General features: G+C 33.8%; 1 protein-coding gene across 4 annotated transcripts in view; it reads left to right on the plus strand.

The window, feature by feature from the left end:
- Positions 1-13945, plus strand: part of LOC132204761 (adenylate cyclase type 5) — a 102994-nt gene that overhangs the window by 54071 nt on the left and 34978 nt on the right. For all 4 annotated transcript variants that reach the window (XM_059633508.1, XM_059633506.1, XM_059633512.1 and 1 more), the window contains exons 3-7: positions 5023-5265; positions 6169-6303; positions 6645-6762; positions 7833-8152; positions 13128-13277. In XM_059633508.1, coding sequence (XP_059489491.1) covers positions 5023-5265; positions 6169-6303; positions 6645-6762; positions 7833-8152; positions 13128-13277 — 966 coding nt within the window. The remainder of the gene's footprint in view (positions 1-5022; positions 5266-6168; positions 6304-6644; positions 6763-7832; positions 8153-13127; positions 13278-13945) is intronic.

Here is a 13945-nt window from a genome sequence, read left to right on the forward strand (position 1 = left end):
CCAAATAGTTAAAAATGGTCAAATAAATTAACATAATTACATATTGGCAAAAGAATTCTGCCGATTGGCCCGGCCCGAAAAGAGTACTTTTGGAGTGCTCATCGCTTCAATATTGTAAATCAATTATTGAAGAGTTAATATGAACATATTCAATTATCAATAGATTATAAAGTAAATTTAAAAGCAATTATTATTCGTAAAAATTAATCCTAAAGACCTTTATTTTTGCAATAGCATGCTTTTGCGATAGTCGCATATTTTAAATGTGAAATTTGATCCTTGTTTTTTTTTTAAGGACTGGTAGGACTAACATTCTGCCAAATTTAACCACGTATCTCTAGAAAAAATCAAAGTTTTCAAATAAACGACACTCAAATTCCATTCCAAGCGGATGATTTTGAAATATTCAGAAAATAAGCAGAAAGATGCTTGGACTCCACAGCGATAATCCTGTTTTTTCGAAATATTTCGGCCCATTGGCCCTGCCCGTGAAGATTTCTTTGTGAGGGATCTTCGCTTTAATATTGTTAATCGATGATTGAGGTGCTTATATGAACATAAACAATGATCTACAGCTCGCAATTAATATTTGAGAGGAAATATATGTAAAAATTAATCATCTGAAGTTGTCCTGAAATGGAGCTCCAGTTGCAAAATTATTTTGAAGAATTACATTTTGCAAATTGATGTCTTCAACGGACTAATAAGTCCCAGATACATGTCATAAAACGTTGATTTTTTACTCAAATGTAGTTTTTCATCAAGTAATGCTCGTGCAAACAATAGGAAATCAAAATAGTCGCTCATTTTGAAAATTTATGTAGGTGGTCTATTTTTAAAAAATTTAGTCCAATTGCAAGATGAGAACTAATCGGGAATTTTGAAAATTCATGTTCAATTATAAAAGTCACGTATCAAGTTACGACAAAGGCCCTAAACGTAAGTGTACAATCATGGCAGAGAAAAACGACTAGAACACCTTGTCGTTCTAAACAGCATGATTTTTTAATTACGTCTAAAGCGATTTGTCGTAAAATGTCACTTGAGATTTGTATAAAAAATGAATTTTCAAAATTACCGATTTAACCGATTATTCCTCAGTTAGCCAAAGGTCTAAATTTTCTTGCCAGAAAGTGTATGTTTCGGCTTCACCACAATGTTCGATAGTCGCTCATTTTGAAAATTTATGTAGGTGGTCTATTTTTAAAACATTTAGTCCAATTGCAAGATGAGAACTAATCGGGAATTTTGAAAATTCATTTTCAAATATAAAAGTCACGTATCAAGTTACGACAAAGCCCCTAAACGTAAGTGTACAATCATGCCAGAGAAAAACGACTAGAACACCTTGTCGTTATTAACAGCATGATTTTTTAATTACGTCTAAAGCGATTTGTCGTAAAATGTCACTTGAGATTTGTATAAAAAATGAATTTTCAAAATTACCGATTTAACCGATTATTCCTCAGTTAGCCAAAGGTCTAAATTTTCTTGCCAGAAAGTGAATGTTTCGGCTTCACCACAATGTTCGATAGTCGCTCATTTTGAAAATTTATGTAGGTGGTCTATTTTTAAAACATTTAGTCCAATTGCAAGATGAGAACTAATCGGGAATTTTGAAAATTCATTTTCAAATATAAAATTCACGTATCAATTTACGACAATGCGCCTGAAACGTATGTGGGCCATCATGCCAGAGAAAAACGACTAGAACACCTTGTCGTTCTAAACAGCATGATTTTTTAATTACGTCTAAAGCGATTTGTCGTAAAATGTCACTTGAGATTTGTATTTAAAAAATGAATTTCCCAGCCGATGGTTTTGAGATTGAAAAAAAATCAGATAGATGCGTCGACTCCACCCAAAGTTTACGATTAGTTAAATATTGAACGTGAAATTTTTTCGTTACTTCAACCAGATTTAACCTTATAGATTGCGAATTATTATTACACAAAATAAGAAGCGCTGTTAAGTAAACCTGTTAATCCTGACTTAAAATTTATGAAAATTTAATGAAATTACCGCCATTGATTGATGGAATTTGGGAAAGGCATAGATTTATATTTCTTTTTCGTTATTTTTTCACATTTTATTTCCAATTTTCAATTCAATCACAGTGTATTGATGTCCCATGAAGAAACCAATCTCGCTAAATTTCATTCCAGCTCCGCGACTCCCTCTCGTTCATTTTTTTTCTAATTTTCTTGTGTAGAATCGATTCGCTCTCTAAGATGCAGAAATAAATTACTTTCAGCCAGACATAATTTTCACCGCCAACTTTCTCTTATTTTTCTTTCGGCACGTCCCTTTATTTGTTCTCAATTTACATTTGGCGCACCAACCTATCCGAGCAAGAGTGCAAATGACGAGACGAGAAGAAGAGCTAACAAAGAATCATACATACTTTTCCCTGAGGGGCCGAGTACGAATCTTTCTGTACTCAAATAGTCTGCAAAGTTTATTTAAAAGCAGTCTCTCCGACACTATTTGTCTTGCCACTTTTTCCGGGAAAACAAACGACACCAAAATTGATAGAGGTCACCACTATTTGCCCAAAAATAGAATGTCATCAAATAAAATTTTAATTGATAAAAAGAAGAAATCAATACTTTGTCTTTAGAATAAAAAATTATTTATAAATGACATTTTCTAACAAATTTTTGAATGATTATATCAAAATATTGTTAAGGAGATTAGTATAAAATCAGTTTTCTAGGTTTTCTAATTAACCACCAAGTGTTTTTTTTTCTAGATAAATAACCTAAAAATTTAATTACTGTTTTTAAAGAAATAGTAATATTGACGTAGCAAAATTCACTTTCTCAGAAACATTCTTATTATGTATAAAATGAAAGTTACTTTTTTTGGACGGATAAAAAAAATATTTATTGACTCTTGGAAAAAATATTTTACTACACAAAAACACTTCACTAATTATTATATTTTACTCAAGTTCTATGTTGTTTACTCATCTTTTTAGATATAACTTATTTCCAACTATTCAGTTTTTGGGCTTAATGTGGGACCCCAAACTGACAAAAGCAAGTTTTTCGTCTGCTAGAGCGAGGAAGAAGAAGGAGTGCGGGTGCCATTTTTGCCGAGAATGAAAAACTAATTCGATTTTGAGCGAAGACGTATATTATCCGTCCGCAAACTGCGCCCTCTCAAGTTGCGAGGAGAAGAACACACGCAGTGGCGAAAATGTTTGTTTTGCACTTTGTCGGCAGCAACAGGAGGGAATTTGGCAAAGTTTTGCTGTCGGTTGGAAACTCGTCGGGCGGCAGCTGCCGAGATTCGTCATGCGGAAAAACACGGGGTCTACATCAAAGCGAGACGGAAAATCGTCTATTAAAAGATGAAAACAGAGCTTACAAAAGTGGCATCGCAGGGTCAAAGGGGAAAATCCGAGGACAACTTGCGGTTTGTTAAAAGAGAAGACATCATGGTGTTATGTAAACTCGGTTTTTTTAGGGGAGCTCATTATTTCACCTAATTTTAATTACCCGTGAAAGTTTTACAAATATATATGTACCCTTAAATGTAAAACAATTTTTAAATGGTATGTATTAAAATGGGTTTTTAAGGAATTTTATTTCTACAAAGTTGCCATACATTAAAAAAAAAGAACGTGAAGGTTTCAGCTCAATATTCTTTTTATTAGATGGAGTAAATTTGATCAAATTTGAAATATACTTTGATTTATGTAAAAATTAGATTTATTACTTTCAAACTTTTTGTAATATTTTCTTCTGTTTGAAAGTTTTTGGTTTAAAACTGAAATTAAGTTTAAATTAAATTTTCTAGAATGATTTTGCAAAAATACAATTTTTTAATTCGGCGAAATATTAAAAGAATGTGTAAAAAATGAGCATGAGATATTAATATTTTTCATAATTTATGACTCCTTACAAAATGGTTGTTATTTTAAAAATTCGTCTCATCTGTCTTAAGAACAAACAACTTTTGTTTTGAGCAAACGTTTTAGGACAAACTGAAATCCATGAAAAATTTTTTATCAACAGAAGGCTGGGTTTTTTTTTAAATAAATTTTGGAGAAAAAACTGCGACCCTCGAGCTTTTTGTAGAGAAACGGAAATTGCTTATCTCCTCTGGTGACAAAGTCCTCTTAGAAATGAAAAATGACATCAGAGGTTATTCCGCTCGCTTTTTAAATACGTACGTGATCATTTGCTCGGGAGGCTGCAAACTTCGTGACCCCTTTTTTACTTTCGTTTAGCCTCTCGGCAATTATGCATTAAGTTTGATGGGGCGATGTAATTGAAGAATCCGACGTCGGGCGCATGTTCCAATTCGTTTCATTATCCAATTAGGATTCTTGTAGAAGCAGGGAGAGACGCACTGCCACGTGATTAATAATTTGCATAATGATTCGACTGCTAAATATAGAAGGAAACGTGTCATTACAAGAATTCTTGTTTCCAATTATTTTTATTAATTTCCATTTCAATTTAGTAAATCCAGATATAATATTTTTTTAATTGAAATAAAATCGCTATTTAATTTTAAGATTTTTTTGAAATTTGTGCACTTTTTGCCTCGATCTTCTTGTTAAAAAAAATTTGAAATTTATATCTCTTATTTAATGATAATTATTAAGCAATATATTTAATTAATGTTCCCCAAGATTTAAATATTATTAAGGTTTTAAGAGAAAGGAAGATGGAATCATTTTAAATAACTTGGCATCTGAAATTTGAAATATGGTAAAATAATTATTATTTTTTCCCCCAAAGTTTTAGTTTTTTAATTTTTGTTTGCATTGAATAAAATTAATTTTTTGGTTGGAAAAGACTTTAATTAAAAAGTGCTTAAAAGACAACTTCTGAGTTAATATATTTCTGCTTATTTAAAATTATTATTATTATTTTTGATGAAACCTTCTTCATAATCAATCAAATCAGAATAAAAAATACACATATAAATTAACATTGATGCTCTATTTTAAAATACATGAAATGATCGCCGAAATTCATCGATTGATTGGACTCGTGCATTTTGCAGACGGCCCAGATGGCGGCGGGCAGCAACACGGTGGTGAAGACGCGGCGGTCCCGCAGTCTGCGGCACCCGTTCCGCGTGAGCACCTCGACGGCCGTCGAGTCGGCCAACAGCACCGGCAGCATGGTGTCCATCGCGCCGCACTCCTCGGCCAGCAGCACCAACCTGCAGCGCCCCAAGAAGTCCAACTGGGAGGTCATCGAACACTTCAACGCCTCCTCTGGACTCATCGCTTCCACACTCAAGGTAAAAATATTCAATTTAAAAAAATAAAATTATAATATTTTTTTGACTAAAATATTTTTAAGGAAAACAGAATTGTCAAAGAAGTTGTTTTTCGACGTTTTTTTTTTTTTAACTTTCAAGTTTCATTTTTTACCATTTCAATATAACTTTTTAATGGTTTTTTTGTTTTAGTTACAATTTTATTCATGCTAGTTTATCGACGTTTATGTGCCGAATATCATCAGTTCTATAAATGTCGGAATAGGCACATTTCTATTCCTTTATGGACGCATCGATCGCGTTGCTAAAATAACATCAATTTATTTGCATAGTGTAGACAAACAATACGTGTTTAGCCCTCGAAGGCCACTTCAGCTCCGGCTGGGCCACTTAATAAGTAATAGGGATGTTTCGTATTCGACTGCGCTCATCACTTTTGATTAATTAATTAATTCAAAATGGTCCTTCATTATACTGTTATGTTTGGTGGTAGCAAAATTTCCACGATTGAAATTTTCTATTTTGCACCTTATTTCTAAAACTGATTTCATTAATTTTTTTTACTTTTTTCTTCTTGATAAATATATATTTTTGCTTTTGCTATCCAAAAATATTCTGAATTATGATAATATGAAACTATAATTTGAGTCGTTTATTTTTTCCATTTGATCCATTTTCTCGTTTTCTGATCTAAATTACTTGAATTTCGCGATAATTTAGCATTTCTTTCTTTTGTATTTTTAATGAAACAAAACTAAAATAATATTAAGACACCTACATTTTGGCTTTTGTTGATATTGAAACGACCAGATTTCATTATTTAATTTTTTTACGCAACTTGGCTCCTTAATGATACTTTTCTTAATAATATAAATTACATGTTATGTAATTTTGAGGGTTGCATTGTTACAATTTTTGTTGAAGCCAAAAGATGAGGACGAGAACACGCTGGCCTTGAACGGATTTGACGATCTCGGCTTCGGTCACGCCTCGTTCTGGGAGAGATGCAAATACTTGTTGGGCAAGGCGTGGAATTCGCGCGGATTTGAAAATCCAGAGGTGAGTGGTCTCGTAAGTGCTTGCGTTGGCGGCAGAATGAAAAGCCGCTAGCTGGAATTTTCCACCCACATTTTTGTGTGGCAGAAGAGTGCGTTTATTTAAATCTCTACAGCAAATCCACATCCCCCTCCATAGCCTTTTTAACTGCAAAAAGATATATAATTTGTATTCTTCTTATAATTTATTTTTACTTTTGATTTTGATTCTCTATTTGCTGTTTGTTTTAAAAAAATATTATTTTTAGATTAGAAAATTTTATTGAACACAACATGTGTACGACTTAACAGAAGAAGAAATATATTTAATAAAAAAAAAAAAAACAATTATTTATTTTTTTCTAGGTGGAAATGCTTTATCAGCGATATTTCCTCAGAATGAACCAGAGCCATTTAATTCACCTTCTCGTCCTCCTGGTCGCTCTATCGTCCGTCCTTCTCCTCATCGTGCTTCTTAATTCAGGTAAATAAATAAGTGGATTTTTTAATTGATTTGAGTTATATTCAAAATGAGAAATTGGAAAATCTGAACTTTCCGAGAATGTTTTTAAAAATATAAGTCAACTCAAAGTATTTATACTTTATTAAACAGATAATAAACAATATTATTAAAAAAAAATTAGAAATTTTTAAAATCAGCCGTTTTAATGTTTTTCACCGATTACGGTTGTTAAACTTGCAAGCAATCCACACATTGCATTCGAATGAGGTCACGATTGATTTGTGACCAAAAAGTTAAGGTATCTCCAAGAAAACTCATATTTTTATAATTTTAGTAATTTGATTGGTCTGGTAGATTTCCCTCTCTACCAATTTTAAATTGACTTGAACTCGATTGTAATGCGTGCCAAATCTCTTTAGAAAGGTCTGAGGAATCAATCTGACCAAAAAATGTAAATGTTTTGGAAAAAGACATTTCTATTGAAGTAATTTTCAGAAATAACATAACTTTATTTGGTCAATTTAGCACTGTCTACATTTTGAATATTGAAATTTTCACCCGCAAATTTAGAAAAAAATGCTCATTTTATCATTTAATGAATATTTTCTATTTTCCTCAAGAAAAATTAATTGCTACAATTAAATTTCTTACCAAAGATTTTTTAATATAAAAGGTTTATGAGGAATAAATAATTCCTAAGCTAATATTTTTATTTATTTATAATAATAGAAAAAACCACTTATTTTTTTATAATAAGTTATTTTGTAAGTGGTCGTAATCGTACATGATTATTTTGTTTTTATTTGTCACATCTGTTGTTTCATCAGAAAAGAGAAGTATTTTCCTGTATTTCCTTCTCTCGAAATCAGTCACATTCAATTTATCACTTGATTTCGCCCCCAACGGAACTTCTCGTTGTCAACGTCAGCCTTGGCATCCAGTTTTTTTCTTTAGTAAAATAATATTACCCTCAGGAAAAGACAATTTTATTGAATTTTTTATGGCATTTATATAATTTTGACAAATGGGCAATTAAATTTTTCTACATTCGATTGTGTTCAATATTTTAAAAAATCGTTTTCCCACTTTAGGCCCGCGGTTGTTGGCCTGCTCGGTGCTTATCACCTGCATGTTGGTCTACCTGGCGCTGCTGGCCATGCTGTCCAAACCGTCCCTGAACGAGCTGTACCTGATGGCCGCCTCGTACGTGGTGATGCTCACCTTCGTCGGGCTGACCCTGTTGATGGCCCTGACGCCGCACAACTCGGTCTCGGCCATCATTTCCCTGGTCTTCCTGACCTTCGCCATGCTGCCCGTCCACCTTTTCGAGGCCGTGATCGCCTCCATCCTCCTCACAATCGTGCACCTCGTCGCCGTCGACCTCACCCTGGAGGAAACCTCCGTGCAAAAGGTCAGTCAGTAATTTTTAAAATGAGAAAAAATTTCTTTTAAAATTTGAGGTAAAGGAAATAAACTCTGAATAATCTCATTTGAAAGTTTCTCCTCAAAAATAATATTTGCTATTTTTGCTCTGGCTGGAATTCAAAGCAGCAGGGAAATTTCCTTCCGCTTTTTGCACGTGCGAAACGTTGACGTGCACTTAAATAAATACACCTACCTGTAGAACGACGAGCGCCCACGCGTTTTCGCTGCTGCCGTTTATAAATAAATAAACGGCCAAACACGAGCGGCGAAATTCAAGCTCTGATGCACCTACGAATAAACACCCGACGTAAAAAAGCAGCCGTACGTTAAGGGGCTGCGCGAGAAGGGCCATCAACATCAACAACAACGGAGGCCGCTTATCTCTCCCCTCGCTGCAGCTCAATTTGGAGGCGTATTTATGGCCCTCCGCATTACACTCAGCTGAAAAAAAAAGACGAGGAAAAAGTCGTCGTCCGTTCTTTCATTCTGTTGTGACACTTTTTTTACACTTTCTCCTTACTTTTTTTGCATTTCCGTCGCTCCGTGTTGAGAGAAAAGTGGTGCGAAACTTGAGCTCCTTGAGAAAAGACAAAAAGCAAAGTTTTCTCTCAGGCATTATTATTGTCTCTCCCCAGAGCGGCGTGGAGAAAAAATTACAGCAAATGAGTCGTCCTCTTCCTCGGGCAAACTTTTATACAAAGATGATTATACGCAACTCTCTCTCGCGGTCTCACTCTGATGTTCTAACGAGGAGGAAAAGTTGGCGTTTAGCAGCCAACTATATTTATACACGTAACAAATTCCAATTAGCAAGGCCGAACCGCTTAAATAAGTGGTAGGCAACCTGCCCGACACTGCGCATAAACGGGTTGCATAACCTTTCATTTTCAATTTATTATTATTATTATTATTATTATTATTATTATTATTATTGTTGTTAATTTGTCCAAATTGTTACATCACATTGTTAACAAACAAATTGTTGAAAAACATTTATTTTAGAAAAAAGAAATTGTTGGACAAAAAGGCACCACAACTAGCAAGAATTTTGCTAAAACTTCTAAGGCCAAAAAGACCCCATCTGAATTCTTGAAACGAATTTGAATTCCAAATTTTTATCGGTTAGAGAATTTATACCCTATATATTGAAAGAATTATCTATCAAAGAAAATTGTTTTCATGAATGTAAACAATTTGTTGAATTTTAATTAGACACATAAAAAACGAGGATTGAGTGTTCTGGTTGTTCAATCACAAGATTTCAATATTTGCCGTCCAATTTTTTTTAAATTTCATATAAACTTAATATTTTAAATAAGCTTTCTTCTTAAAAAAGAGAGTGAAAGATAAATGATTAATGATAACCCGGATTGCTCCTGGATGAGAATATTGATATTTGGAAAATTTTCCCCTCCTGAAAGCAATTTCTGTATTTCTGCTTACGTCAATGCAAATGAAATATCAAATAACTTTGAAACATATTTTTGTCTTTAGAGGGGGGGGGGGGATAATCCATACTGACAAAAATTGAAATTTGATCCTCTACGATTGTGTTGCGGAAAAAAATTAATTGCTGAGTTTCTTACCGAATTATCTTTGTGAGAAAAGACCTGGGGAATCTTAGAATTCCGAACTTTATGTAATAAAAAAAAATCAATCAAAAATATTTTTGGCTTAAAATCTGACTTAGTTGCAAATTATATTTATTGATTTATCACAGAGGCAATCGCTGTTTATATTCGGAGTATGTGTTGTTTTAGTGGAAAGAGAAGAATTTCTTCCTCTAGGAATCTGTCTCATCAAATTTATTGCTTGATTTCTCCACCAACGAAACTTCCGCGTTGTCAACGTCAGCCTCGGCACCAAGTTTTCCCCCCTTATATAATAATATTGTTTTGAGGAAAAGACAATTTGATCACAACTGCGAGTTTTGGATGGAATTACTAAATAATTTCTACCACTTATGCAATTAAATTTAATAACATTCTACCATAGCTTTATTGTTCAACATATTCACTCGAACATTTACGGTGGGAGGAAAACATCAAAATTTACATCACGTAGAGGAAAAAAAAAGCGACGTGCTTTGTGCAGCATTTCCGTGAAATTGGAGCAGCGGGAAAAAAATTCATTATTGCTTCAATTTGCGAGAGGCGAAACTTTCCGATGATCCGCCTTTTTGATGTAGTGCCGAATTTCAAAGAATAACGAAACACGCCTGTCGCAGCTCGGATTTCGCACGTTTTGTTTCGCAACCTGCTTTTATAGTGCGGCAAAACCGATACTAATTAACTGCTGCCCGCATTCAAACCTAGGTCACTGCAGAAATAGCTGCACTCTGCTGCAACACAGGACGTGGTCATACGTGCAGATCCGGGTGTGACCGCGATCCAATGCAAACAGTCCGTTAATTAACTCCAGAGTGCAGAGGCTCGGAAATGTATTTAAACAATTTATTTATACTGCTTCTAATACAACAAGGAAATTATGAATACAAACCGGAGCCCTTTTTGTTGTTTGCAAGTGTGTATTCATTTTAAACTAAATGCCGTATTTTATATTACAAATTTCAAAGGCTTGGAAATTATTGTAAACTAATTATAAGACGCTTTGAATGCATTTTGAAAATGAATAAAAGATAAATATTATTTAAATTTCAAACAAATTTATTATTTGTGCATGATGTTTGTTCATCAACTAGAATTTTTACATCATTTTGAGATTGTGCACGAACAGCGGAAAAAAGCAATTCATAATTTAAAGAAAATTAATTAAAGTTTTCTCTAAAGAAAGGGTGTAGCCGACATTGAATTAAGGCAACCTTAGCGATAATCGAGGATTTCGAAAAAATTTATTTAAACATTGAAAATTCTCGAAAAAACCCATTAAACTTAACAGTCAGTACAAAATCAATTAAAGCTACTCATCCACGACTAAATGAAACAAACCTTATCACAAGGTTCGTAAGGTCTGTTGTCTAAACCTATAGTCTAAGTTTGTTGCATGTCACTGACCCAAAAATATTATTGATCGTTAAATTTGAAAATAAGTATGGTCTGTTGTCTTAACCTATGTGTTGCAGTTCAATGACCAGAAAATATGATATGTCGTGAATTTTGAAAATCAATGTGGTAGGTCTATTTCTTAAAAAATTAGTCCGTTTGCAACTTGAACAATAATCGAGAATTTCGAAAAATATAAATTTTAACATTGAAAATAGAAGTGAAATTTGTGGATCAAACGAACTAAACCAAAACTTTGGGACAAAATCAATTAATGCTACTCAACCACGACTAAATGCAAATATATGCAAGCCATTTTCGATGACATAACGTTCTATTCGAATCTCTCTGGAAAAAATCTGTTTATGCTAATTATCAACGAATGCAATGAACCTGCATTCATTTATGTAATATAAATTTTCATAAAATTGATCTTGAACCACTCTTCCAGACTATTGATTTTTTTTTTATAAATTTACCAACAAGCTTTTGCTTTAATTTTTGTGCAGTTTTATTTTATTCCTTTATTCTCTGTTCGTTTGAATTAGTAGGAACAAAAAAAAGCATACATCATATAATCAACACATTACAATTTAATAATTTAAGCTTCATAATTTATTTAAAATTATTTTGTGAAAAATATTTTCTTTGTAGGTCAACCATAACAAATTGTGCAAAATTTTGATTTTACGAAATTAACTTCGACACAACGAAAATTCGTCTAAACATCTCAAATGTGCTCATATATTACAATTTTTGCAATCCAGGCATAAGAGAGGCGTTTGCAATTTGCATTTTGATTGGAAAACGTATCACAAGTGGCTCTAATCGCATTTGCATGCGCATATTGCAACTAGTAGGTCAAGCAGATTAAATCCTCTTTGCATTTTTGTTTGTTTATTTGAATGCAGAACAATAAAAAGGGATTGATTGATTGAATTTTTTTCCGTTGGCAAATAAAACGATCTATAATTTCTGTGACTGGAACGAAAATACTCTCGTGTAGGAAGTTCAAGAAGTGCCACTCAACTCTCGACCGCCCACTCGTATTTTATTCACTTTCAGGCCATCACGCTAGTTCGTATCTTTCTCTCTCGGGTCACATGGTCGGTCGGACAATCAATGAATTTTCCCCGAGGATTCGCGCTTCCTTGAATGTACACACAGGTTAGCGAACTTTGCAGAATTGCAGGGGTATTAAATAAACATGCAGCACGTAATGAGGTCGATGCAACCTGGCAGGGCAGAGCTGATGTGCAGGTTGCCTACCTTATTACATTTTATTTTTAATATAAAGCAAATTTCCTCTCAAAAATGATAAAACTGATGGAAAAGCTACATTGATTTTCATTTAATGCAGTAAAAACGGAATGATGACGAGAACGGATCTTCACTTACAATTAATTAATTAATTATGATATTAAAAACTGAGTTTAAACTCAGTTTTTAAACAGTTTAATAATATTTTACAAATGAGGCCAGGGAAAGTAAGAAAAATCTAAAACATTTGACCCGAAAATAGACAAATTACAATTTTTTAATTAAATTGAAGCTCTATAATTTAGGCTTTTTTAATGCAAGTAACAAGAAAATTAACATCAGACTATTTTTAATTCATATAGTGTAGAGCTCGATATGGATTAATAATTTAACTATACTTTCCAACTGGTGCCGACATAAAATATGTAAACATTTTCCTCTGCTGCAAATGCTGCTACTAAAAATACCTATTTCCAGGTATAAGAGTTTCCTGCAAACTCTGTTCCCAACGGAATTCATGATTTGAAAGCTTTGTTGTTCATTTTCCACATCCGAAAATGCTCCAGGGCGTTTTGTCGAGCTGGTTTTACCTATTCAGAAAATTTCAGTTTTTTTCATCTGAAATAATAAGACTGAATTCATGATTCAATTTTTAGAAGATTAGAGCCTTTGCTGAGAAGTTGATCCTTTGCTTTTCAGCTGCTGACCGACGGCCTGCTGCTGCTGGGTGCGATCGTTTGTGGGGCTCTGACGCACTTCCCTGGGGAACAGGCCCGCAGGACCGCCTTCATGGAGACCAGGCAGTGCATCGAGGCGAGACTTCGGACGCTGCACGAAAACCAGCGACAGGTGAGACACAACGTTTCTTCTAAAAGTTCTAAACCTTCCCAAAGTAAGTAGGTTTTAAACCAATCATTTTAAATTTTTTCAATTGCATTTTGTGATGAATGGAAAAAAATATTTAAGCGCCATGAAATTTTAGTACAAAATTCTAGTTTCTAATTAAATAATTTAAAATTATTATCAATTAGACATACAACTTGCAAAAAAATTCTAAATATTTTGAAGTTAAAAATTTGGAAGATAAACTTAAATCAATTTGAGCTCATTTAATATTACACGTATGAATTTAAATTATCTCTTGTTAATTAAATTACCCCAAAAAATATAGTGTTTTGGATAATTTTCCTTTTAGAAAAACTGCGAGTTAGTCGGAAAATTCGTGAGCAGATCGGTCAACACGCGAATATCGCCGTCTCTGTGCAATTTGCAAATTAGAGTGTGGTGGACGCGGATAATTGGTCCCAAATAGGACGTGGCCGGTCGAGTGTCAAATGAAAGGGCGGATGGACACATATTCGCATACAAGAGACGCGCGCGACCTGTTTTCTTGTTTGCCCTACGCAACACATGTTTATTATTCCCGATCATGAGTGTCGTCCGTCCCCGGCCAGCTTTGTCCGGCTCGTATTGAAATGGACTCTCCTGGGAGTCGCTCTCTCTCTCTCTTCGTTTGT

The sequence above is a fragment of the Neocloeon triangulifer genome, unplaced genomic scaffold (genome assembly GCF_031216515.1).
Source record: "Neocloeon triangulifer isolate White Clay Creek 2 clone unplaced genomic scaffold, ASM3121651v1 ptg000022l, whole genome shotgun sequence".
Lineage (NCBI taxonomy): Eukaryota > Metazoa > Arthropoda > Insecta > Ephemeroptera > Baetidae > Neocloeon > Neocloeon triangulifer.